At 42.5% G+C, this 26,421-nt stretch overlaps 1 protein-coding gene across 1 annotated transcript in view; it reads right to left on the reverse strand.

Moving 5' to 3' along the window:
* The window catches only part of gng4 (G protein subunit gamma 4), a gene marked incomplete at both ends in the record, with an annotated part of 28,588 nt that extends 4,667 nt beyond the window's left edge, over window positions 1-23,921 (reverse strand). Inside the window, one exon of the mRNA XM_084321607.1 lies at window positions 23,823-23,921. Within this exon, the coding sequence (XP_084177733.1) occupies window positions 23,823-23,921 (99 nt within the window). The remainder of the gene's footprint in view (window positions 1-23,822) is intronic.
* Between the last annotated feature and the right edge of the window lie 2,500 nt (window positions 23,922-26,421).

Consider the following 26,421-nt stretch of genomic DNA (forward strand, 5'->3'; position numbering starts at 1 on the left):
CTCTGCATCTTCTAACTACACACCCTCAAGACCCCTACGCTCTGCATCTTCTAACTACACACCCTCAAGACCCCTACACTCTGCATCTTCTAACTACACACCCTCAAGACCCCTACACTCTGCATCTTCTAACTACACACCCTTGAGACCCCTACGCTCTGCATCTTCTAACTACACACTCTCAAGATCCCTACACTCTGCATCTTCTAACTACACACCCTTGAGACCCCTACGCTCTGCATCTTCTAACCACACACCCTCAAGACCCCTACGCTCTGCATCTTCTAACTACACACCCTTGAGACCCCTACGCTCTGCATCTTCTAACTACACACCCTCAAGACCCCTACGCTCTGCATCTTCTAACTACACACCCTTGAGACCCCTACACTCTGCATCTTCTAACTACACACCCTCAAGACCCCTACGCTCTGCATCTTCTAACTACACACCCTTGAGACCCCTACGCTCTGCATCTTCTAACTACACACCCTCAAGACCCCTACGCTCTGCATCTTCTAACTACACACCCTCAAGACCCCTACGCTCTGCATCTTCTAACTACACACCCTCAAGACCCCTACGCTCTGCATCTTCTAACTACACACCCTCAAGATCCCTACGCTCTGCATCTTCTAACTACACACCCTCAAGATCCCTACGCTCTGCATCTTCTAACTACACACCCTCAAGACCCCTACACTCTGCATCTTCTAACTACACACCCCTGTCGATGTGTCCTTGAGCAAGACACTTAACCCCTTAATTGCTCCCGATGAGCAGGTTGTGGCACCTTGCATGGTCGCCTCCGCCGTCGGTGTGCGAATGTGTGAGTGAATGGGTAAAATGTGAGGAACAAATTGTAAAGCACTTTGGATAAAAGCGCTATATAAAAAATCAGCCATTCACCATTTACGCCTAATCTGTTCCAAAATAGTTTGCGAGTCTGATCCACTGAGATACTACATGATAGGTGAGCGTGCCTCTGCTCTGCCCCCTCCTGCAGTTTTAGATTATTACACCATATCCCTTCCAGTTCCACCAGGTTCTCTTTTAGTCGGAAGACACTAGTCTTCTGCATTGCGAGTGATTAGTGCACGTCATGCCATATAGTATCACATTCTGTCGCTGAATCAAATCAAATGTATTTGTAAGGCCCGACAACACACGTTAATGTCCCCATGGGCCAGTCTTCTTTAAAGTCAAGAAGAAACACAATCATCAAATTTGCTGATGACACAGTAGTGGTAGGCCTGATCTCTGCAAACGACGAGAGGGCCTACCTGGAAGAGGTAAAGGTTCTTGCCCGCGGGATGATTCTGACCGGCCCGCCAAAGATTACATGATAATAATAATTATTTTTTTTTTCATGTCAACGTTAACACGCACAATTGAGCCAAAAGTCACTCAATTAATGACAGATTTCATTGATAAATTGAGGGGAAACTTTGCAAGTCGATTTGATGAATTTGACATGTCCAGAGAATTGATGCATTTTGTGAGCAACCCATTTGCCAATGTAGCTGCTATTTCCACAAAAGGACAAGAGTTCCTTGCATCACTTCACATTGATGAAGGTCTCCTGCAACTTGAAATAATTGACATGCAAGCATCATCTGCTCTGAAGCAGGCACTTGAGAATGAATCCACCACAACATTTTGGATAAAGTGTATTCATGTCAAGACATTCCCCAAAATAAAAACGCTGGCAATATCTGTGCTAACAATGTTTGGCTCAACATACACATGTGAATCCAGTTTCTCTCACATGAATGCCATTAAAACAAGCAACCATGCCTCCTTGACAAATGAGCATTTGCATCACTGTTTGCGGGTAGCCCTCACTTCCTATGAACCCTCTTTCTCTGCCATTGCCCAGTCAAAGAAGTGCAATCGCTCTCATTAGATGTGTGTATGTAGGCTAGGCCTGTCTGCCCCCCTGATGTTTGAGAGTTAAGAGTCGACAATAAGTGCTAATAAGATGCTGTGATTTGCTGTTGTTGCACAGACATGAAGCACTTTTTCATAAGCTCAGCTGCACTATAAATGTGTTTTGTTCAAGTGTTGATGTTAGAATGTTCAGATGCACATCATGCACTTGTTTGTTTTTTATTTTATTTTTATATTGAAATGTTGAAGAGGAGATGTTGCAGTTGTTGCACAGTCATAAATGAAGCACTTTTTGCAGGAGATGTTGCAGATGTGGCACATAAATGAAGCACTTTTTTTTTAAGAGTATACTACTTTTACAATGTAGTTAAAGGGGAACTATCTTATAAATGGCCTTTTTCAGTGTTTAGCATTGTTTCCTAGCTATGTGGACTTATATTAATATGACCTATGTCTCTAATTCTCATATTGGCGCATTCTTCCAATTCTCCTCTTACAATATTCACCCTCACTGAACTGAGTCATCTGAAAATGTGCTGATTTGTGATGTCAGAGAGACACCGCTGCATGATAATCAGCTGAGTTTCCAGATAGTTCCCACTGTGGTTGGAGCCCAGGCTCAAAACGGCTTAAGATCTTGAGGTAGAAAAATGCTGTTTTTGAGTACTTGATTAGAAATACAAAACAATGAATTAAAAAAAAAAAAATTACAGAGGTGTTCCATAAACCCACAGGAATTGTGTAAAAGTGCCCAAATAGTGAAAGAAATAGTAAAATAGTTCCCCTTTAAATAAAAGTTGTGAAAGTGTACATATATTCATAGCACGGGGAGGCGCCGTGGCAGTCCGGCCCCTGGCCCCTTGGGTTTCTGACAATGTGGCCCCCTGAACAATTTAGTTGAATAGCCCTGTTCTAGCGGGATGGTGTCAAGAGAACAGCCTCTCCCTGAACTTCAGCGAAACAAAAGAGATGATTGTGGACTTTAGGAGATCGGGGGTCAGGGACTACAGCCCCCTCAGCATCGACGGGGCACCGGTTGAGAGAGTGAACAGTTTTAAGTACCTCGGAGTCCACATATCCGAGGACTTGACATGGACCACACACATTGACAGTGTTATCAAGAAGGCACGACAACGCCTCTACTTCCTTAGGCGCCTAAGGAAGTTCCAAGTGAGTCAGAAGATCCTCAAGAACTTCTACTCATGCACAATAGAGAGCATCCTGACTGGCAATATCACCTCCTGGTTTGGGAATAGCACTGCACAAGACCGTAGCAGACTACAGAGAGTGACCCGTTCAGCCGGACGCACAATTGGAGGTGGGCTTCCCACTCTCCAAGACATTTACAACAAGCACTGCATGGGTAAGGCTAAGAGAATAATCAAAGACCCCAGCCACCCAAACAACTGCCTCTTTGAACTGCTGCGGTCAGGCAAGCGATACCGGAGTCTCATGGCCGGCACAGAGAGACTCAGAAGGAGCTTTCATCCCCAGGCCATCAGGATTCTCAATGAACAATAACAAACGATCAAATACACCCACAGCACACACATCCACACTCACTTTAAATAAACAACACACTGTAGCACCCACTTTACCCACTTTAGACACTAACACACTTTATATTTATTGGTAAGGAGATTTGCACATCAATCTCGTACCTCATTGCACCTCATTGCACCTCACCACCACAAGGTGGCACCACAAGCTAAGCTATACCTCACCATTTCTACACTGTACTGTATCTGCATTGTATATACTGTATACTGTATATATGTATATTGAACATTTTTGTTTTGTTTACACTTGTTTACGTACTTGACTTTCTATTTTATACTAATATTATACTTATGTTATACTATCTTTTTATTTAATCTAGCACATTCTCAGGAGCAAAACAGAAAGAAGCATTTCATGCAAAAGTATTCTGTATTTCTGTATGACAACTAATAAAGAAACTTGAAACTTGAACATCACAATAAATCCAGAACAAAGACAAAAACAGCAGGAAATCCAAAATAAAATGTAAAATAAATAAATAAAATGAATGCAACACTCCCAGACATACCCCACGCGAAGGTAAGGAAAGACTCACTAAAAACCTAGCAATAGGAAAAAAGCACCACAAGCTATTTGGAAAGGAGCAACCTTAGAAGGGCCGTTCAAGGGGGGATCTCCCTTCTTAGATGTCCTTGATAGTAGTGTTGCTATAAAACAGGCGAACCAGTTGGTAAGTATGCACATATATATGTGTCATGAAACACAAATAAGTACATGCAATAGCAACTGGGGTACATAAGAACACCTTTGCGATCCGACATCTTCTCTGCGACAAATACAAAATAGGCTAACGAGTCAGGGTTTGATTCCAGCTAGAGTTTCAGGCTGAGCTGCAGCGGCGGGCCTGAGGGTGAGAAAGGCAGGCCGGTGACACTCAGGTCGCCAGTTCAATCCCCCCGGACTGGCAGCAACACCTTCTAGCAAGGCACCTAACCCCCCCCCCCCCCCCCCGAGTTGGTTGAACCTGGCTGGGCAGCTCTGAGGTGCAGGATGTGCTCCTGAAGAGAGGCGTACGTGCTCAGCAGCAAGTAGACCATCTACTCTGGGTAAATAAGGCTTAAAAAAGAAACCTGCCAGGTGCTCTGCAGGTGCTCTGTGGCTTCTCCTGTAGTGACAGAATGAGACTGTGTGACAGGGAGCTGTACTCTGTCAGGACAACCGCAACCTGTCCAATCATTCGCCGTCGACTAAAGACACACTTCTTCAACCATTATCTGAAAAAAATAAATAAATATTGGAAGAACTCTTTGAAATCTCATCTGATACCACCTAGAGAGCTAGTTTCAGAGTGTGGTGCTGAGTACCAAGTATCTCATCTCATGGCCCACCAAGTATCTCATGATGCAGCAGTTAAGGTGTTGATACCATTCAGCACCACATACAGTATCTGTGTGAAGCTGGCTTTTCATCCATGACAGCTCTGAAAACAAAATATAGGGCCAATTTGAAAGGTCACGATATTGGTGTTATTTCAATAAATTTAAACATGGCCCATTTCATGACTAATATTTTGGTCCGCCAAAGGGGGGCCTGACAGAAAAGGTTTGAGAAGCACTGCCTTAACCCTTTCACTACCACACTACAGAAAGGTTAACCGTCTGTAGTGTGGTAGTGAAAGGGTTAACCTTCTGTAGTGTGGTAGTGAAAGGGTTAACCGTCTGTAGTGTGGTAGTGAAAGGTTAACCTTCTGTAGTGAAAGGGTTAACCTTCTGTAGTGTGGTAGTGAAAGTGTTAACCTTCTGTAGTGTGGTAGTGAAAGGGTTAACCTTCTGTAGTGTGGTCGTGAAAGGTTAACCGTCTATAGTGTAGTAGTGAAAGGGTTAACCTTCTGTAGTGTGGTAGTGAAAGGGTTAACCGTCTGTAGTGTGGTAGTGAAAGGGTTAACCGTCTGTAGTGTGGTAGTGAAAGGTTAACCTTCTGTAGTGAAAGGGTTAACCTTCTGTAGTGTGGTAGTGAAAGTGTTAACCTTCTGTAGTGTGGTAGTGAAAGGGTTAACCTTCTGTAGTGTGGTAGTGAAAGGGTTAACCTACATATACATATACAGTATACTTATACTCTTTGTCTCTACTTATGTAAATCATTATTCATCTATTTTAAATTATTATTAGTTTTCTTTCATTTTCCTTTTCATAAAGGTGAACTTTATTTTTTAATCTAACCGTGCTGCAATAAGTACTGGGGTGTACAGTAGAACAGTACAGTAGAACGGGCCTGTGAATAACGCTGACCGTGCAGCTTCCAGAGCTCCTGGGACCACCCGTCCTCACAGCGCCTGAGGAGCACAACCAATCAGACGCCACACCAGCGCTGGGTCATCGAAGCTGCATCTCTGAGGCTCTCGTTTGATGTACGGTAAGTCTTTGTTACGCTTTGTTGATGAATTCTCCACCATTTTATACTCCATGTTCCTTGTCCGTTGGGGACTCCTGTGTATAGCTCAATTCCCTAAAGGCAAGAAGCGGTAACTTAATTGACTATAGTTTGCCATTGTACGGCAGTACTGATGTAGTGGTAATACGACATAAACTGTCATCTCCTCCACTCCTGCCATCTCCTTACAGCCCAGACGCACCAGACGTGCGGTTAACGGACGTAGCTGTGCCCACCGGCCGCAGGCTAGAAGTGATCGTTTTCCCGCTTTGGTTGGATTCAGAGGCGTGCGCCACGCGCATTTTCAGAGAAATACACTCAATATCTGCCATATTACCACACATAGATGTTGTTCAACCAGCTAATGTGTCTGTATCTTTCCCAATACAAATAAACCATATTACTACTATACTTTTTCAGGAGTACAGTCACTGATCATCATTCTAAAATGAATTCTAACATTCTAATTAATTATATAACAACTGGTTATACGTGTGTAACCGGTGTCGTTTCGCTCTGCGTTGTGTTTTCGATTCGACTCCTGTGTTAAGGGATCGCCCTGAGTGGGAGTTGAACCCCCCCGGTCTCGCGCGCCCGCGGGGCGGCATCACAGACCACTGTACCAAGAGGTGAATTCACTTCTTGGTAATGGGTCTGGACGCCTCTGGGGAGTGAGTTTACTTGCAGTACCACTTAACGTCCACAGCCGCTTCACAACACTGTCCATCGTGACTGTGGATAGACACGCGGTGCCTCCGTTACACATGCAAAATGGACAATAGATCACTGGAACTGGAAATCTTAAAAAAATCTTCAAACGGGGACTGACTTCGCATATAGACTAGGCATTTACAGCTGTTCCAATGGAAATGTGCCTCTTCCTCCGTGCTGCACTTCCGCCCGCTCTGAAGTCGGACTCGGTGTGCCAGGCCACGTGCACTGTTCTCGCACGGGAACCCGCGAGTGCCTGCGTGCAGGGGTGTAGCTCCAGATTCTGGGCCCCATGAAAGAATGTATTTGTAGGCCCCCAGTGAATGCGAGCGCACGTAAACGCGCGAGGGGATTTTTTTTTGCCATTTTTTATTGATGAAAACGCATAATATGGTTTTTACCTATACATTCGGATCAGCAGTTCAGCACCTGCACTGTTGGTGGGTGAGCCTAGTAAAGGATGTCGCATTGCGTTCATCTTCAATGAATGGACCAATGCAATAGTCTACCAAAGCCCCCCCTCTCTCTATATATATCTCACACACACACACACACACACACACACACACACACACACACACACACACACACACACACACACACACACACACACACACACACACACACACACACACACACACACACACACACACACACACACACACACACACACACACACACACACACACACACACACACACACACACACACACACACACACACACACACACACACACACACACACACACACACACACACACACACACTTCAGAAACAAACATAGTATCAATGAGAGCATCAATAATACACCTGAGTGATGTCCAGTAAAAAAAAAAAAAAAAAAAAATGTTGGGCCCCCCCCCCCCCAGTGCTCGGCCCTTGGAATCATCCTAAGCTCCCCCCCCCCAGCTACGCCCCTGCCTGCGTGCACGGCTGGTGTGTTTTTGCGCTGTTACTGCTGTTACTCCACTGCTGCCTAGAGCCCTCAGTCACCTCCTCCACTGCTGCCTAGAGCCCTCAGTCACCTCCTCCACTGCTGCCTAGAGCCCTCAGTCACCTCCTCCACTGCTGCCTATAGCCCTCAGTCACCTCCTCCACTGCTGCCTAGAGCCCTCAGTCACCTCCTCCACTGCTGCCTAGAGCCCTCAGTCACCTCCTCCACTGCTGCCTAGAGCCCTCAGTCACCTCCTCCACTGCTGCCTAGAGCCCTCAGTCACCTCCTCCACTGCTGCCTAGAGCCCTCAGTCACCTCCTCCACTGCTGCCTAGAGCCCTCAGTCACCTCCTCCACTGCTGCCTAGAGCCCTCAGTCACCTCCTCCACTGCTGCCTAGAGCCCTCAGTCACCTCCTCCACTGCTGCCTAGAGCCCTCAGTCACCTCCTCCACTGCTGCCTAGAGCCCTCAGTCACCTCCTCCACTGCTGCCTAGAGCCCTCAGTCATCTCCTTACTCCTGCCGCTATCAGTTCTATCTTTAATCTTATAAAATGTTCAGTTGTTATCACTATCAGCTCTATATAAAATTTTCAAAATGTTCAGTTGCTATCGCATGCACTCATCTGTGTTTCACTACACACATGGGTGCATGCTTACCAGCTGTTCGCCTCTTTTTAATGCAACATGCAACACTATCACCGACATCTAAGAAGGGAGATCCCCCCTTGAATTGGCCCTTCTAAGGTTTCTCTCCTCCACATTGCCTGTGGAGCATTTTTTCCTATTGTTAGGTTTTAGTGAGTTTTTCCTTACCTTCGTGTGGGGTACGTCTGGGAGTGTTGCATGCATGCATGCATTTATTTTGAGCTTATGGTATTCTTGTTTTTTCTTGATTTACTGTGTTACTATGTATTTTTTCTTTTTTTTTCTTCTTGGCTTGTTTAAAGAAGACGTGTCTCTGTTAAGCACTTTGAGCTGCACTACGTGTATGAAAGGTGCTATATAAATGAAGATTATTATTATTATTATTATTATTATTATTATTATTATTATTATTATTATTATTATTATTATTATTATTATTATTATTATTATTATTATTATTATTATTATTATTATTATTATTATTATTATTATTATTATTAAAATAAAATAAAATACAAATAAAATAAAATATATCTTCCCAGAAATGGAAGCAATAATCAACACAGCTCAAGAGACAAATGGTTTTGTTCGAGAAGGGACAGAGAAAGAAGCAAAGCTTATCTGGTCCTGCCCCTTCCTTACAATATCATATTAATATGTAATAAAGTATTTATCAATATAAAAAAATAATATACCTATATATCCACTACAGCAAAAGATAAATAAATAATTACAAAAATACTACTAGTTCACGTTATTTTCAAGCTCCTCCTACCTTATACGTGTCCAAGAATTCCTGTTTAGCATTTAAACATTTCAATAGGATTACTTGTTTTTATTGCTACATCACGGCCATTCCAAATGGATATCCCACAAACTGAGGCCCCGTTTAGACGGAAACGCTAGCAGGTGAATCCGCAAAAATATTTTTGCGGATGTGCCTTTCGTTCATACGGAAACGGCGTTTTTACGGGGTGAAACCGCAAAAAAGTGAGACTACCTTCCAGGGTGGAATTCCTAGAAACGCAAAAGCTTTGCGATCTCGTCTAAACGATCAAACCGTATAAATCTGTTAAAACGATGACGAAAGGGTTGTCACGGCTCTGGTCGTGCGTACTGCTTACGTCACAGGTAGCAGGTATGCGCCAGTAGCCGAGACGTAAACAAAGCAAGTATGTCTGACTTATATCAACGGAGATCACCTGAAGGCTACATTGGCAGTACTTTTAACCCTTTCACTGCCACACGACAGAAGGTTAACCCTTTACTATCACACAACCGGCTGTCGTGTGGCAGTGAAAGGGTTAAATACACAAGAATCTGTCCCGCGGCGTGAGTGGACCCACTGTCTGTGAGTGACTCTGCTTTGGTGCAATCACATTCCCCATCCACAGTCTGCGAATCAGAGGCAGAGTAGGGCGGGTCTTCACAGCACGTCATGTGACATATGCGCCAATCGTGTGACAGTGGGGCTCCGTCGTTACAGCGTCGTCTGCACGGAGAATTCCACCCCAAAACGCTCGTCTAAACGTAAAATTAAAAGTGAAACCGCAAGATGACTTTTGCGGTTTCTGTTCACAAAACGCTTGTCTAAACGGGGCCTGAGATGCACTTGCTTTTGAGAGTTGTACGGACAATAGGTTGTTTTAAATTAAATTCCCCTCTTAGATTATAACCCCCATCTCTGCCCATGAACATTTTTTGTATGTTGCCATGTTAATAATTGTGTTAATAATCGGAGAAGGGCTAAGAGTTTACGCACCAATTGGCATTGTTATTTTAGTCCCTTTACAACCAACCTGAAACCCCCTTTACAGTCAGGTGTACAATAGTAGTACGTCATTGAGAATTGATTTGATGTATCATGTTTGATGAACGCTCTGCGCTGTTGATTCATTCTGTCCTGTCCATACAGTATGTCCTGTATTTTATTAATCCATGTATTTTATTTCACCCTTATCTTTTAATTGCCTCTGATTAAACAAGGCACATCTGTGAAAGAGAGCTTGGTCTCAGTGTGCTAGCCGGCGCCTGCTCTGTGTAAATAAGGTTTTCCATTTAATTGAACTGAATTGAATTGTTGGCGGAAAAGTGCTCAGAAGGGCCCCTCCCTCACCTCCTAAAACTAAAACTAAATGATATATATAATAATTATATATATAATTACTAATGAATGGGCAAGACTGAAAACTTGAATGAAATAAACAATCACAAGGCTTGGAAACATGTGATGAAAGCCTGGAAACATGTGATGAAAGCCTGGAAACATGTGATGATTAAAGCCTGGAAACATGTGATGAAAGCCTGGAAACATGTGATGAAAGCCTGGAAACATGTGATGATTAAAGCCTGGAAACATGTGATGAAAGCCTGGAAACATGTGATGATTAAAGCCTGGAAACATGTGATGAAAGCCTGGAAACATGTGATGATTAAAGCCTGGAAACATGTGATGAAAGCCTGGAAACATGTGATGATTAAAGCCTGGAAACATGTGATGAAAGCCTGGAAACATGTGATGATTAAAGCCTGGAAACATGTGATGAAAGCCTGGAAACATGTGATGAAAGCCTGGAAACATGTGATGAAAGCCTGGAAACATGTGATGAAAGCCTGGAAACATGTGATGAAAGCCTGGAAACATGTGACGAAGGCCTGGAAACATGTGATGAAAGCCTGGAAACATGTGATGATTAAAGCCTGGAAACATGTGACGAAGGCCTGGAAACATGTGATGAAGGCCTAGGAACTTGACCTGAGCTTGAATCAGACATCAAGCAAATGAAAAAACTATGTTCAATGCCGATACCATTTCAGAGTTCTAAACTTTTAGTATCGGCCGATACCAAGTACTGATCCGATCCATGACTTTTACTCAACAGTAGATTAGATTAGATTAGATTCACTTTATTGTCATTACACAGTACAAGACAGTGCAACGAGATTGTGTATGTCCAACCAGGATGTGACAATCAACAGTCAGTTGCAATATAAGACGTATAAATACCGTAATTTTCGCACTATAAGCCGCACCTGAATATAAGCCGCAGCAGCTAAATTGAATGATGTGTACATATATAAGCCGCACTGGACTATAAAGAGCAGGTGTTTTAATGTTTAATTACCATATGTAAGGGTTCGTGCACAGAGGGGATTGTCGGGAAAGAGATGGCTGTTTGAGGAAGCTCCCATTTATTAACTTGCAGCAGCTGTGTGCCTGTGAGAGAAGAGCGAGTGAGAGTTAAAGGTGGTGGACTGTAACCTGTCAAATCCATACATTTAGGAGGTCCCCTAGTGGCCGTTAGCTGTAAAAAGCCATAGATTAGCCGCACCGTTATATAAACCGCAGGGTCGAAAAATGGGGGGGAAAGGCGCGTCTTATAGTCAGAAAATTACGGTAAAACTGTACAGCAACGTGCAATCGTTAGCACAATGTGCAATGGTGAGAATAAAAAAATTATAATTAAAATAATCATTCAAATAAAGTCTACATAAGCTATGGCTATATACACAGGTATACAGTGAGGTGCAGTGGGCTAAGTAGTGTTTTGATTCAGAAGTCTTGACAGTATAGACTTAGATCATCAGTTTGGTGTCATTGGACAAAGATTGAGATATATAATGACTTGTTCTCCGTTAGAGAGGCCTAACATGCTCTGTGGTAAAATGTGATTTGATTTCTAGCATGTATACATTTCTTGGTATCAGATTTTAGTATTGGAGAGATCTCCCGTATATTTAAACATCCCACACCGACTTCAGCCAGGTCATCGGACCGATATCCAACACCGCTATTGGCATATGCGTCCTATGTAGGTACTATTGTGTAAAAACAGTAAGAGTATCCAGACAGAGGCAACGGGAGACCAAAACACAGAGCGTGGCGAGAGAAACGAGATATACCACGGAAGTACAAATCAAGGCCGGTCTCTTGTTCCATTCTGGGAAATGTTTACTGTTGTGCAAAACGACAAGACTCCCAAAACGCCAGGAGAGTAATGATGACGGATAGGGTGTCTGATACAAAGCCAGCAGGCCTCGTGACTCATGTTGACAGAAGGCTGAGCGGCAGTCGTGTCCCTATATAGTCCAGTGGTGAAGGCGAGGGTAAACAGACTATATATATATATTTATATATTATATATAGTCCTAATATATTTAGCTCCTTTCTATAATGCTTTGGGCATTAAGGATCAAAGATATATATAACGACTACTGGTCATATGTTGGTTTGACAAAGCCACCCAGTTCTATAATTATGATTCTGATATATGATATATGATAGATATATAATTATGATTCTGATATGTGGTATATGATATATATAATTATGATTCTGATACATGATATATGATATATTATATATATATAATTATGATTCTGATATATGATATATATATAATTACGATATATGATATATTGGATGGTTAGGGGTGGGAGAGAGATATCTAGCAATTCTTCATCGACGCACACAATTCAATGATCGGTTTTCTTAGTAGAGTTTTCTGGGGTTTTGTAATAATGTGTGATTTTTGCAAATATAACACATAACACACGTGAGATCTGGTCAGGTGATGACGAGGTCACATGGGGTACAGCGACTCCCCTCCTCCTAACCCCCCAGCAGAAGGTACTGTACAGCCACTAGGGCTGCGGCACGATTCTTGCTCAAATGTGAATCACGATTTTTCTCTCTAAGAATTGAGATCACGATTCTCTCACGCGATTCTTATTTCTTCAATAAAAATCATTTATTGCACTGTTTCAGACAACATAACTATCAAAGTGCTTGACTTAAACTTACAAGTCTCTTGTAACATACAAAATAACTCAAGTCAGAATCGTCATCATTTAAAAAAGTGAAGTAAAAAGAAAAGTAAAAAGATAAAATTACTCCTCCTCACAGCATTTACATTTACATTTTAGTCATTTAGCTGATGCTTTTATCCAAAGCGACTTACAAGTTCTGTACGACAAGTCATCAGGAAGGGCACAACTCTATCAGCTGAGTAACAATGTTCATCAAAGTGTTGAGTGCTACAGTGTAGGTTAGTTTATTAGGACAAGTGCATGACAGTAAGGTTAGTTAGGGTTAGAGTTTTATTTATTTTTATTTATTTATTTATTTATTTATTTATTTATTTATTTATTTATTTATTTATTTATTTATTTATTTATTTATTTATTTATTTATTTATTTATTTATTTATTTATTTATTTATTTATTTATTTATTTATTTATTTATTTATTTATGTATTTATGTATTTATGTATTTATTTATTTATTTATTTATTTATTTATTTATTTATTTATTTATTTATTTATTTATTTATTTATTTATTTATTTATTTATTCATTTTTCATTTCAGATAATGATTGAAGAAGTGCATCTTTAGTCGTATGTAGTTATGGTAGTCATTGTGTAGTGTGATGTGTGCCTGGTGCCAGTGTATGGTAGTCATTGTGTAGTGTGATGTGTGCCTGGTGCCAGTGTATGGTAGTCAGTGTGTAGTGTGATGTGTGCCTGGTGCCAGTGTATGGTAGTCATTGTGTAGTGTGATGTGTGCCTGGTGCCAGTGTATGGTAGTCATTGTGTAGTGTGATGTGTGCCTGGTACCAGTGTATGGTAGTCATTGTGTAGTGTGATGTGTGCCTGGTGCCAGTGTATGGTAGTCATTGTGTAGTGTGATGTGTGCCTGGTGCCAGTGTATGGTAGTCATTGTGTAGTGTGATGTGTGCCTGGTGCCAGTGTATGGTAGTCAGTGTGTAGTGTGATGTGTGCCTGGTGCCAGTGTATGGTAGTCATTGTGTAGTGTGATGTGTGCCTGGTGCCAGTGTATGGTAGTCCTTGTGTAGTGTAATGTGTGCCTGGTGCCAGTGTATGGTAGTCATTGTGTAGTATAATGTGTGCCTTGTGCCAGTGTATGGTAGTCAGTGTGTAGTGTGATGTGTGCCTGGTGCCAGTGTATGGTAGTCAGTGTGTAGTGTAATGTGTGCCTGGTGCCAGTGTATGGTAGTCATTGTGTAGTGTAATGTGTGCCTTGTGCCAGTGTATGGTAGTCAGTGTGTAGTGTGATGTGTGCCTGGTGCCAGTGTATGGTAGTCAGTGTGTAGTGTGATGTGTGCCTGGTGCCAGTGTATGGTAGTCAGTGTGTAGTGTAATGTGTGCCTGGTGCCAGTGTATGGTAGTCAGTGTGTAGTGTAATGTGTGCCTGGTGCCAGTGTATGGTAGTCAGTGTGTAGTGTGATGTGTGCCTGGTGCCAGTGTATGGCAGCCATTGAGCCTGCGTAGCCCAAGGTTGGGTGCTACACAGCGGTGGTGAGGAAATTTCCACCCTACATTGTAAAAGAAATAAAAAATAATAATAATTGCTTTGAGTCTGTCTAGAAAAAGCCACTATATAAATGCAATAATCATTCATTCAAGGACACGCAAACTGTTATATTATAAATATATTTTATAAATGCACGTTTAAAACATACCTGTTGCACCTTATTTTTATGCTATAAAACATTTTAAAACAATGCATTTTCTCCTCAGGGACAATAACGATCTTATCTTATCTTAACTCATTGGTGGCCAATAACGAGTAAACTCGTGTTTCGCGCCAACGCTTGAGCACCAATAACAAGTAAACTAGTTTTTGGATCCTTTGATATTTTTCCTTTGATCCAAGTTCTAAACGATCATCCGGATCACTCTAGCCGTCCCTGGCTCATATGCCTACATTGGAATTGCAATGCCGATCGAATCTCACCAGGTGGCAGTATTGCCTACCTTTTTAACTCTGATAGAAAGGGATCAGTAGAGACAATGGCTGAACTGGACTGTCAAGACTCGCTCTGAGTGGGAGGAGCACTTCAGAGCAGAGCAATCGCTCTGAGATCTGCTCGCCTCAAAACCTATAGTTTCCCGTAAAGACATATAAACGAGTAATCGCGATCGCCGATGGGATCATTGGAATTATTCTTTTTGGAGTACCTTCTGGCTAAGGTAAGGACCCCCTATGACTATTTTACCGAACCTGAAACATGTTTCTGTAACAATCAGTGTCCTATTTTACCGGACCTAAACCAAGCGTTTTCTAACGATCACATTTTCGGGGTAAGACTCCCCCCCTTGATGATTTTGTGAAAGCACATGTGTACATGGTATATACCTTTGATTTGGGAGTATTTGGGGTTTCAGGGGATCAACCAGAACGATTTGGGCTTATTGCATATAACACGTTTTATCTCGCCGATCTATGGAAAAAGACTGGATTATTTTGGAAATGGGCGATGTTTAGCGTGTAATAAACTACAAACTACAGTGTGTAGAAACAAACTCTTTTTTACATGTTGGACTAGAAATAGTGTCTGTCAAATGAGCCATACTATTGTCTCCATAGCTATAATATAGAAGATGATGATGATGATGATGAAGACTTTATTCCAGACTCAAGGTCCATATTACACATATACAAAACAACAACAAGAATACAATAACAAAAGAAACAAGGCCAACAACATAGATTAAAATACATAAAGGCATCGATTCCAATGTTTCCACAAATCAGAGGAGTACCTTGTATCACTTTGTTTGACATCAGTAATGGCACCTATTATTAAAACTTTTTTTTAAACTTTTTTACTAATAGTCAACATAAATTTAAACATCAAGTTCCTCAGCAGAGCGATGGAAGGTGGGGACATTTGTAGTCACAAACAGATGGCTTGCACTAGTCTGTCTTGGGGGCTTAAGGAGGATCCTAAATGCATCATTATATGCTACTACCTGCAGTTTTTTCATTTTTGCTGTGCTATAATTACACCATAGGTGGGCAGTATAAAACAATAGGCTCTGAACAGGCTTATTTTCACATTGTCTGTACACATATAACATTTCCGTGCCAGCATATTGGCCTGTGTGTACAGTCTGCAGCACTGGCGCTGCACATCAACATCATCACACATGTCATCAGTGATATTGTGACCCAAATATCACACACTCTTCACCACATCTAGAACTCAGTCAGACAATAAGAAGGAGGGAAATGTTTGCTTCTGGTCCTCCTTAGTTTTCACTATCATAACAACACTCTTGAATTTGATATCATGTTGTATACCATACACAGAGCAGACTTTAAGCAATTGCTGTAAACTAGCACTATAGGGGGACAGTATGACTAAATCATCAGCATAGATCAGATGGTTGATAAGGCTCTCCCCCACCATGCATCCAGTCTTAGTTTTGTGGAGAGATCATCCATATATACATTGAACAGGAAGGGAGACAAAATCCTGCCCTGTCTTACTCCATTACCCATATTAAAATGAGCTGACATAGAGTTACCCCATTTAACTTGTATAAGCTGATGGGCATACCAGAACGCTAAAATCCTAACTATAACCTTAGGAACCCCTCTTTGGGACAGTTTATGGAACAGTATGTTATGATTTATTCTATCGAATGCCTTAGAGGCATCCATAAAGCATAAGAACAGTTCTGTCTTCTATACTTGGCTCTGTATAATTATGCACATGTCTGTTCCATGTTTTCGTTTAAAGCCAAACTGATTATCACTGGTGACAATGTACATTTCTGTTCTATACAATAAGATTCTCTCCAGCACCTTAGAGAGTACGCTGGCTAATGCAATTGGCCTATAGTTGTCTTTGCTGTTCATTTTACCTGTCTTGTCTTTGATAACGGGCACAAGTTGAACTGCTATCATAGAGTCAGGTAGAATACCATGTTTTAAAAAGCCAAGGAGAGCGATGACCTTTTACGGCTGGCATGCTTTAAATGTTCAGCAGTAATATGATCAGCACCACAGGCTTTGTTGTTATCTAGCTTTAGTATGGCATGTTGGATTTCCTCTGGACTAACACGTACGTTCTCAGAGGGGTCTACACATCTTCAGGTACAAATGTGTCACTTCTAATACAATTAAACAGCTCAAAGTAGTGCTGTCTCGATAACGCTGCAATTTTATCGGATCCACAGACACGATTGATGCAAGGCAATCAAGGGAGCAATCAAGGGAGCTTTGCAATTGTTCATAACACTCACTTCTTTCCAAAAGTCATAATAGCTGTTTTTAGTACGTTTCCGAGCAAGGGAGTCTGCCCTCATTGTAGCCTCATTCCTGCTATATATATATAGCATATATAGCATATTTGAATCTTGCATTAGCCCGTTTTTGTGCTCAAACAAGGGCCCCTGTCTCACTCTACCTGACCCTGCCCATTCTTTAACAGCTTCTCTGGCTTCGTTATGAAGTTCTGCCACATGCTCATTCCAGCCAGGTTTGACATGATGGGTATAGGCCTATTTTTACCTTTATAAAAAGGCTTACTAGAAACGTGGAGACATTCGATTATACGATCATATAAAAAGCACAAGTCATTACAATGCGTCTCATTTTTACAGTTTACATCACAACACAACAAGGCATCCTTTGGCAGTTCAACAGTATCCAACAGTATGTCCGCTTCAGCGGTGTAACTGCTAGTATTTTCCAGCGTTCATCTCGCCCAGTCTAATTTCCCTGCTCTGTTGTCTTCCACAGTTAGCACTGGTATGTTTTCGCCCCCCCCCGTCTACACAGTGATTCCGTCCCATTTGTCAATCACTGTCTAAAGGTGCTCCCATGGTCGAGCGGACTGTACGCGGACTGGACTCTGCGGAGGTCCACTGGACTCTTTGAGCTTTCATAGTCGAGCGGACCTCCGCGGACCAATTTCCTACATGTCTCGCGCCAGTTTACACAATTTTTCCCACGCTGTTCAACTTCTGTCATGTCGTCGTCATCCGATGTCAATAAAGAGTATCTTATCTCTGTTTACAATATTTCGATAATAAAACGGGCAGTTTTACACACTTGAATAACAGGTATATAGGCAGCGAGGTGCAATGTACCGTATAGGCTTGCTCAATGAGGTGGACAGCGCGTGGTGCTGAAATGGAAAACACGCATTGCATGAAATAAAAACACCCGTTTTATTTCGAAATATTGGAAACGGAGATAACATAGACTCCGTTTCCAATATTTCGATAATAAAACTGGCAGTTTTACACACTTCATTTAGAAAAGCCATTCTATTTTGCGAGTGAAAAAGCGAGTGGTCAGAGTGAAATGCAGATCGGCGTCACATTAAATGCAGGTCGATGTCAACGCCGATCAGCGTTTTGTGAGCGGACGTCCGGCCATTAGAAAATTAGACATTTGCACTTGGAGTCCGCTGTGGGTCTGCTTTGAGTCCGCTTTGGGTCCGCTTTGAGTCCGCGCGAGTCCGCTCCGTGTACGGTCCGCTCGACTATGGGAACACCTTGAGCTGGCAGCAATATTTCCCATTTCCTGGGAAGGTTGCTCATGTGTCGCCATCACCTTTAGCCTCGAGGGCCAAGGACAGGTCTGCACTGAGGACACCCTGCTCAATGACCATGACACTATGTAACAACCCATCATCTACGAACACTTACCTTACCACTCACTTTATTCACTTTAGACACTTTAACACACTTTGGGTGGGATCCACAAAGAATGGATTGCACGGTGCTAATTGCACCCTTACATACAATTCACTATGAATTGAAAATGGGGGACCCTGACGTAAATAAGACGAAAGTCTTTCTCTGGTCTGCATCCCCTTAACAATCCATTCTTTGTGGATCCCGCCCTTTATATTTATCTATTATTAAAGAGATTTGGTATTTTGTTCTGACAAATAAAAACAAACTTGAAACACTGAGGACAGGCCTAACTGAGGACTGGTCTAACTGAGGACGTCCTGAGTTTCAGAGGGGCTCCGGTGGTGCAGAACAGACCCAGGCCACAGAGCAGACCCAGGCCACAGAGCAGACCCAGGCCGTGAGCAGACCCAGGCCACAGAGCAGACCCAGGCCACAGAGCAGACCCAGGCCACAGAGCAGACCCAGGCCACAGAGCAGACCCAGGCCACAGAGCAGACCCAGGCCACAGAGCAGACCCAGGCCACAGAGCAGACCCAGGCCACAGAGCAGACCCAGGCCACAGAGCTCTAACAGACGTGTCCCTGGTGCTCAGGTGCTCTCGAGGTGAACAGGATGCTGACCTACACACTGCACTGCTAAGTGACGTTGGTAAATGTCTTCCGGCCTGCGCCGCTTGGACAAACTGCATTCACGTCACGGCGGCACTCAACAACACTCAACTAACCGCCTCGGCCAGTCCTTCATACCAGCGGCCATCAGGCTCCACAACAGTGGGCAGGGACATATTTATTAGAACATTTTAATTACAGCACTATGTTATCAATACACATTTATAAAACAAGCCATATTTAGCCTAAATATGTTGCCAGAACATAATTTTCTTTTGATCCACTTTTTCTCCTTATTTTCTATTTTTCTCCCATCCGAATTTCGTGTGTATCCAATTCTCCCCTCCCCTGTCTTGAACATTGCTCGACTATGCCCCCCACTGGTCGGTTGTAGAGAGGATAGAAGCCTTGCATCACGTGTTCCCTCCGGCACACGAGGAGGCAAGCTGTCACATATTTTCACCAGACAGCGCGGACTCTCAGTGGCGAGGTGTAACGCGTGGGAGGCTCACACTACCCCCGCCATCTCCTGTCTCTGCTGTGCAGGCGTCTCCCAACCGACCTGTAGGGGTCGCTGTCCACAACGTCCAATCCCCACCCATCGACTTCCACCCGCTGACTCTGCCAAATGAGCCAGTACGACGGGAAGGCAATTGCATTGCGTCTCTTGCATTGGTGACGAGCACAATCTCCGCTATGCCACCCAGCCGCTTTTGCCAGAACATAATTATTATAAATTTTTTTATTATCTTCTTCTTTTTTTACTTGCCAATGCGCAACCCCCACTGTCACCTACCCACGACCCCACTTTGGGTCGTGGCCCGTAGTTTGAGGACCGCTGACTTAGATAAATGCACCTGTACTGTATCGACTGGATCCCCCAAGCACTCGACGATGGGGACAACATAATAGGCCCTGAAGACATTCACTCTAAATCTGAAACACAGAACGAGTATGTGGAGACGGCGTTTGTCCATCTAGCACGAGGAACCATGGGACCGCTAATGTCGAAATACTTCCCAAAGGTCAGTGAATACCACGACCACAACACCAGAGGGAGCTCCACAAATCATGTTCAACCCTGAATTCGGCTCAAACAAGGGACTAAACACGTTTCGCAATTATGCCACATCAATGTGGAACGCCCTACCCACAGCCGTAAATATGAATCCCTACCCTCCTTCAAAACCGCTCTCAAAGAGCACCTACGGGAGACTGCAATTCTAAACTGGCCCCTGTAAATGTCCAAAATGTCCACCCACCCACCCCCTCCTAATGTACAGTTTCCTCCGCCTCGTATGTATATATTTTCTGTCATGATCTCTGTTGAACAGTACTGTATATTTGCATATCTTGTATGTCACAAATGTAACAGTACTGCATACCTGTATGTCATGTATGTCATATATGTCACTACGAATTGAAAATGGGGGACCCTGATGTAAACAAGACGAAAGTCTTTCTCTGGTCTGCATCCCCTTAACAATATTGTGTATTGAGCCGTACTGTACTGTACCCATTCTGCAATCTGTTAATAAAGTTTTCAATCAATCAATCAAACCGCACGGAAGAACATCGGGATCATCGCGCGCTGCTTCTCACGACACGGCCGGGTCATCTCTCCCGGTGGAAAGAGGGAAGCCATTGTCGAATTTGAGCGATTGTCATGACAACGCCGACTCTAATTCTATTCTGTTCATCCTATACTGAGGAGAAGACATCCGTCTGTAGAATGGAGTACAATTAGACATGTACAGTATATTATGTTAACCCTGATAAGATTACACCCCCCGCCCCCCCCCCCCCCCCCCCATTCGCCTTCCTCTACCATTAACCATTTCACTACCACACTACAGACGGTTAACCTTTCACTACCAGTAGTGTGGTAGTGAAAGGGTTAACCCTTTGTCGTGTGGCAGTGAAAGGGTTAACCTTCTGTATTGTCACAGTGAAAGGGTTAACCTTCTGTATTGTCACAGTGAAAGGGTTAACCCTTTGGTAGTGTGGTAGTGAAAGGGTTAAAGGCATAGTTCAGTATTTTTTTTTTTACCCCTAGTCCTTACTTACCAATGATGATGTTGATCAGTAGTGTTTTGCATGTACAATAATGCTGTATATGCTGTATATATATATATATATATACATTTGTTCTTACCGTGTCTATATCTATCCACATCTGTGTCTACATTCCTGCATATAATCCTTTTTCACATCTGTAGATACGATATCTATATCTGTACATATCCCTTACCTACTCTTATATTTACAATATATGTAATGTAACATTTAATATAAGAAATAATCCCTAGTCTCTCCTCTTTAAATAGATATGCGTAGGGAGCCCACCGCTATGTGCATTATGCAAAGAAGGATAATGCAAAAAAGGGCAAATTACAGTTATCTGGCGTCAGAACGACCTATGAAATAATCTTAAATAGAGTTTAAAAGGTGAAACAAACAAACAGACAAAGTAAACAAAGTAGCCTACCTTTATCCTTTAGTAATCAAAGTACCTTTATCCTTTAGTAAACAAAGTACCTTTATCCTGTAGTAAACAAAGTATCTTTATTCTGTAGTAAACAAAGTACCTTTATTCTGTAGTAAACAAAGTACCTTTATCCTTTAGTAAACAAAGTACCTTTATCCTTTAGTAAACAAAGTACCTTTATTCTGTAGTAAACAAAGTACCTTTATCCTGTAGTAAACAAAGTACCTTTATCCTGTAGTAAACAAAGTTTTAAATCAAGAGAAGGAAAGTATAATTTAGAGGGTTATGTATTCTTAAAACATGTAAAAAGGTCAAAAGTAAAACGAATGTAAAAGCTAGATGTGTTAAAATGTTGGGAGTTCAATTATGGAATAGCCTTAGTGACGGGTTGAAGTTGTGTACTTCTCAGGGGAGATTAAAAAAAGCCTTAACCGTTTCTGCGCCAAGAACGAGTTTACTCGTTATTGCCCGCCATGTGTTCAGCGCCAGAAACGAGTTTACTCGTTTTTGGGATCGTTATTTAGTTTATTCGCTATATCTATTCATAATTCATAGCTGCAGCCTCTGGTATACCCTTCAGAGCCTGTCTGAGCTGGCAGGCGGTCAACACCGCCTTCTACTGCCAGGCGGAGCTATTACATCTCATTGAAAATGGGCTGTTGTGTTTTAGGAGCCGATCTGAGCCAGGCGGGGTTTAAATACTCAGGCGAGCCAGTTCTATACAACGATTGCATCGAGCGGTTAGGTGGCCGAGCGGAGATTGCGTTCGTCACCAGCCCCGGAGCTGTGAGCTGGATTCGCCTGTTCGAATCCGGCTCACAGCTCCGGGGTTGTCACCAGCTTGGCTGGCCGTCTGCACTAATACAATTGGCTGTATTAGAGGGTGGGAGAAGCTGGCGGGGTGGGTCCGGGTCGTTGTAAACAGCGACTCCTACAGTTCGGTCGGGGCGCCTGCTAAGCGCGGATAGGACTCGAGGGGGATAGTGTGGTCCTCCCACACGCTACGCCCTCTCGATGAGAATCCGCGCTGCCAGGTGAAAAGAAGCGGTGATTGGCTGGACGTGTGTCGGAGGAAGCACGTGGTAGCCTCCACTCTCCCAGATGATCTGACTGTGGGGGGTAAGTGCGCAGCGACCAGGAAGGGACTGGGAATTGGCATACGACTAACATTGGGATGGGAGAAAATCGGAGGAAAATGGAGGGGGAAAAAGACCAAAAAAAAAAAAAAAACAACGATTGCATCGAACAGTAACTCCGCCCGCCCGTCATTCTGAAACGTTCGGTAGTGTGGTACGGACCTCCACAAGCATTATTTGGAATTGCAATCAGATATTTGGACTATCTCTTTTGCATTACATCAGATACGACGGTAATTTCATGTATGGACGAGGAGACATAATAATGATAATCTAGCGTTGATTTCAGGATGATTAAATAATCAGTCGAAAAATTACAACGTGATGACTGGATTACAGTAAAATGCCTTTTTCTCATATTTTTCCTGGAATTACTGAAAAACACCCAAACCATACTCTATTCAAAACGGTATCAAATGGAAATGTACAGATGAAAAAACAATCTGTCTCGGGCATGTTGACTAGAAGCAACTCACTGAGACTCGACGGCGTTATTAGACCCATAGATATAATATAAGATATATTTTAAGCACTCGCAAATGTCACAGTCTAAAACTATATCCAAGACCTGGCTATGAATCGGGTATCAGCGCCCCCTGCTGCTGGCGGTCAATGTAACAGTTAAAGGATCAAATAATTCAGGAGTACAGTTTTGAGTAAAAAATGTTTGTATTATATCTTGCAGCATATTTTAAGTCTTTTTTTTCTTATATTTAAAATATATATATATTTTTTTTAGAATTTGTAAAGGATAGGCAAAAATAAGCATGTGCTTCCGCCTATTCCTTTTTTTTTTGGTCATTGATTTTGGATTTTGTGTGTGAGCTTGCCTTGAATATATGTACATTTGTGATTTTTTTTCTTTTCTTTTTGTAAGTCCACACGGGTGTGTTTTTTGATTTGTCTGTAAACAAGACCGAAAAATAAACTTCATTCATTCAAGTACCTTTATCCTGTAGTAAACAAAGTACCTTTATCCTTAATCAACAAAGTACCTTTATTGTGTAGTAAACAAAGTACCTTTATCCTGTCCATGCAGGCCTCCATCTTCAGCTGCTCCACGGCTTTCCTGGCGTGGGAGATGCTCGCCGTGCTGTTGTTGACGATGCCGTCCTTCATGGTGCTGCTGGAGGGACACAGTGGAGACACAGAGACGCTAGCGTTAGGTTCACGAAGCCTCGACCCTGGACCGGTTCTACGCCCCCCCCCCCCCCCCCCCCCCCCCCCCACCTTGTTTTTTACGAGGGGGACAGTTGTGACGTTTGGGGAACAGTTGTGACGTTTGGGGGGGGGGCTGTCTTTTACGGCGGCTGAAGAACCAACCCTCCTACTGAATCTGCATGAAAGAAAAGTGGGGGAAAAACCTCATATCTGCACTTTTCGAGGCACTAATACCTGGTCGGTATCGTTAAAGGAACACGCTGACTTTTTGGGGAAATTAGCTTATTTGCCATCTACCCTGGAGTTAGACGAGCAGATACAAACCCCTTTCTTCTTCTCTGTGCATGCATTAGGCTTATAGGGAACAGCCGCACCGTTAGCCTAGCTTAGCGTCATTCACTGGAAGTAGGTGTGCCAGTGTAGCCTAGTTCCCAACAGTCACCAAATACACTCCAAATACAACTCGTCAAAACGTCCCTGTAAACACGTTGTGACCTGTGTGTATTTTACAAGCCCTGTTGTTTTTTTGAAAAGAAAAAATATGATGTGTTCCTTTAACACATAATATAGTAATATAGTCCAAAAACTGTTTCTTGTGTTGGGTATCCTTAAAAAAAGAATTGCATTCTGAAAGAAAACAACACTTTGGAATTCTTCAGATATAGGAGGTTTTGCTCTTCGACCATCGCTTCCTCACTGTTTAGATACAGATATAGGAGAGAATGTGATGAAATACAGAATGACCAGTAATACTTAAAGGGGAACTATTTTACTATTTCTTTCACTATTTGGGCACTTTTACACAATTCCTGTGAGTTTATGGAACACCTCTGTAATTATATATTTTTTTTAATTCATTGTTTTGTATTTCTAATCAAGTCCTCAAAAACAGCATTTTTCTACCTGAAGATCTTAAGCTGTTTTGAGGCTGGGCACCTAAACCACTGCGCCGCGGCGCCGCCTCTTGAACATTATCATGCAGCGGTGTCTCTCTGACATCACAAATCATCACATTTTCAGATGACTCAGTTCAGTGAGGGTGAATATTGTGAGAGGAGAATTGGAAGAATGCGCCAATATGAGAATTAGAGACATAGATCATATTAATATGAAAGTCCACATAGCTAGGAAACAATACTAAACACTGAAAAAGGCCATTTATAAGATAGTTCCCCTTTAAACACACAGACATGACGAGACCCGTCAGAGCTGAGGAACACTATACCAGCCTGCATGGTGCTGGTCCGACCCGTCAGGTTAGGACAGGACGGGTCCATAGACGGTGAGGACCAATCTGCTTGTATCATATGGACCTAAAAACTTGGTATCTCATCCACAATACTTTAACCCTACACTGTAAAAAAAATTTAAAAAATTACAGGAAATTCACTGTATTATTTGACAGATTACCTTTGTTTTTCTACTTTAAGTGTCAATTTTATCAAATATTAACCATTAAATAAAGGTTGTAATCTGTAAATGTATTTGATTTTACTGTAATTTGACAGTTAGTATTTGGAAACCATGCATTGATGCCAGACATTTACAGTTTTCTTGCAGCTTTTTTTCTTACAGTGTAGCCTTAATCTCATTGGTCCCCACGCCCCAACCTTAACCACCCATTGGACGCAGTGCATGAGTGATGAGATACCATGTTATTAGTGAACCCCGTTTTTTCCTCAATAGGGCTGACCTCCATGTTCTCGGTTGACTAAAAGTCTTAGGACTTTGCTGACTATAGCTTATTATTCGTTGATTTAGTTGACAAATCTGTAAAATTGTCTTCCTGCACGTGTAGAATGACCTCTTTAACCCTTTCACTACCACGCCACCAAAGGGTTAACCCTTTCACTGCGACAATACAGACGTTTAACCGTCTGTAGTGTGGTAGTGAAAGGTTAACCGTCTGTAGTGTGGTAGTGAAAGGTTAACCCTCTGTAGTGTGGTAGTGAAAGGTTAACCCTCTGTAGTGTGGTAGTGAAAGGGTTAACCGTCTGTAGTGTGGTAGTGAAAGGTTAACCTTCTGTAGTGTGGTAGTGAAAGGTTAACCGTCTGTAGTGTGGTAGTGAAAGGTTAACCTTCTGTAGTGTGGTAGTGAAAGGTTAACCGTCTGTAGTGTGGTAGTGAAAGGTTAACCTTCTGTAGTGTGGTAGTGAAAGGTTAACCCTCTGTAGTGTGGTAGTGAAAGGGTTAACCTTCTGTAGTGTGGTAGTGAAAGGTTAACCCTCTGTAGTGTGGTAGTGAAAGGGTTAACCGTCTGTAGTGTGGTAGTGAAAGGTTAACCTTCTGTAGTGTGGTAGTGAAAGGTTAACCTTCTGTAGTGTGGTAGTGAAAGGGTTAAATCTAGTGCTTATTACGGGATTTGTGGTTATAGTTTTTCAGGAGATACTGTATGAGCATTGGAAAGAGAGCATAAAAAATTACACATTTTAAGACTGAACCAACGAATTATTCGATT

Source organism: Notolepis coatsorum, assembly GCF_963971535.1.
Source record: "Notolepis coatsorum genome assembly, chromosome: 9".
Taxonomy (NCBI): domain Eukaryota; kingdom Metazoa; phylum Chordata; class Actinopteri; order Aulopiformes; family Paralepididae; genus Notolepis; species Notolepis coatsorum.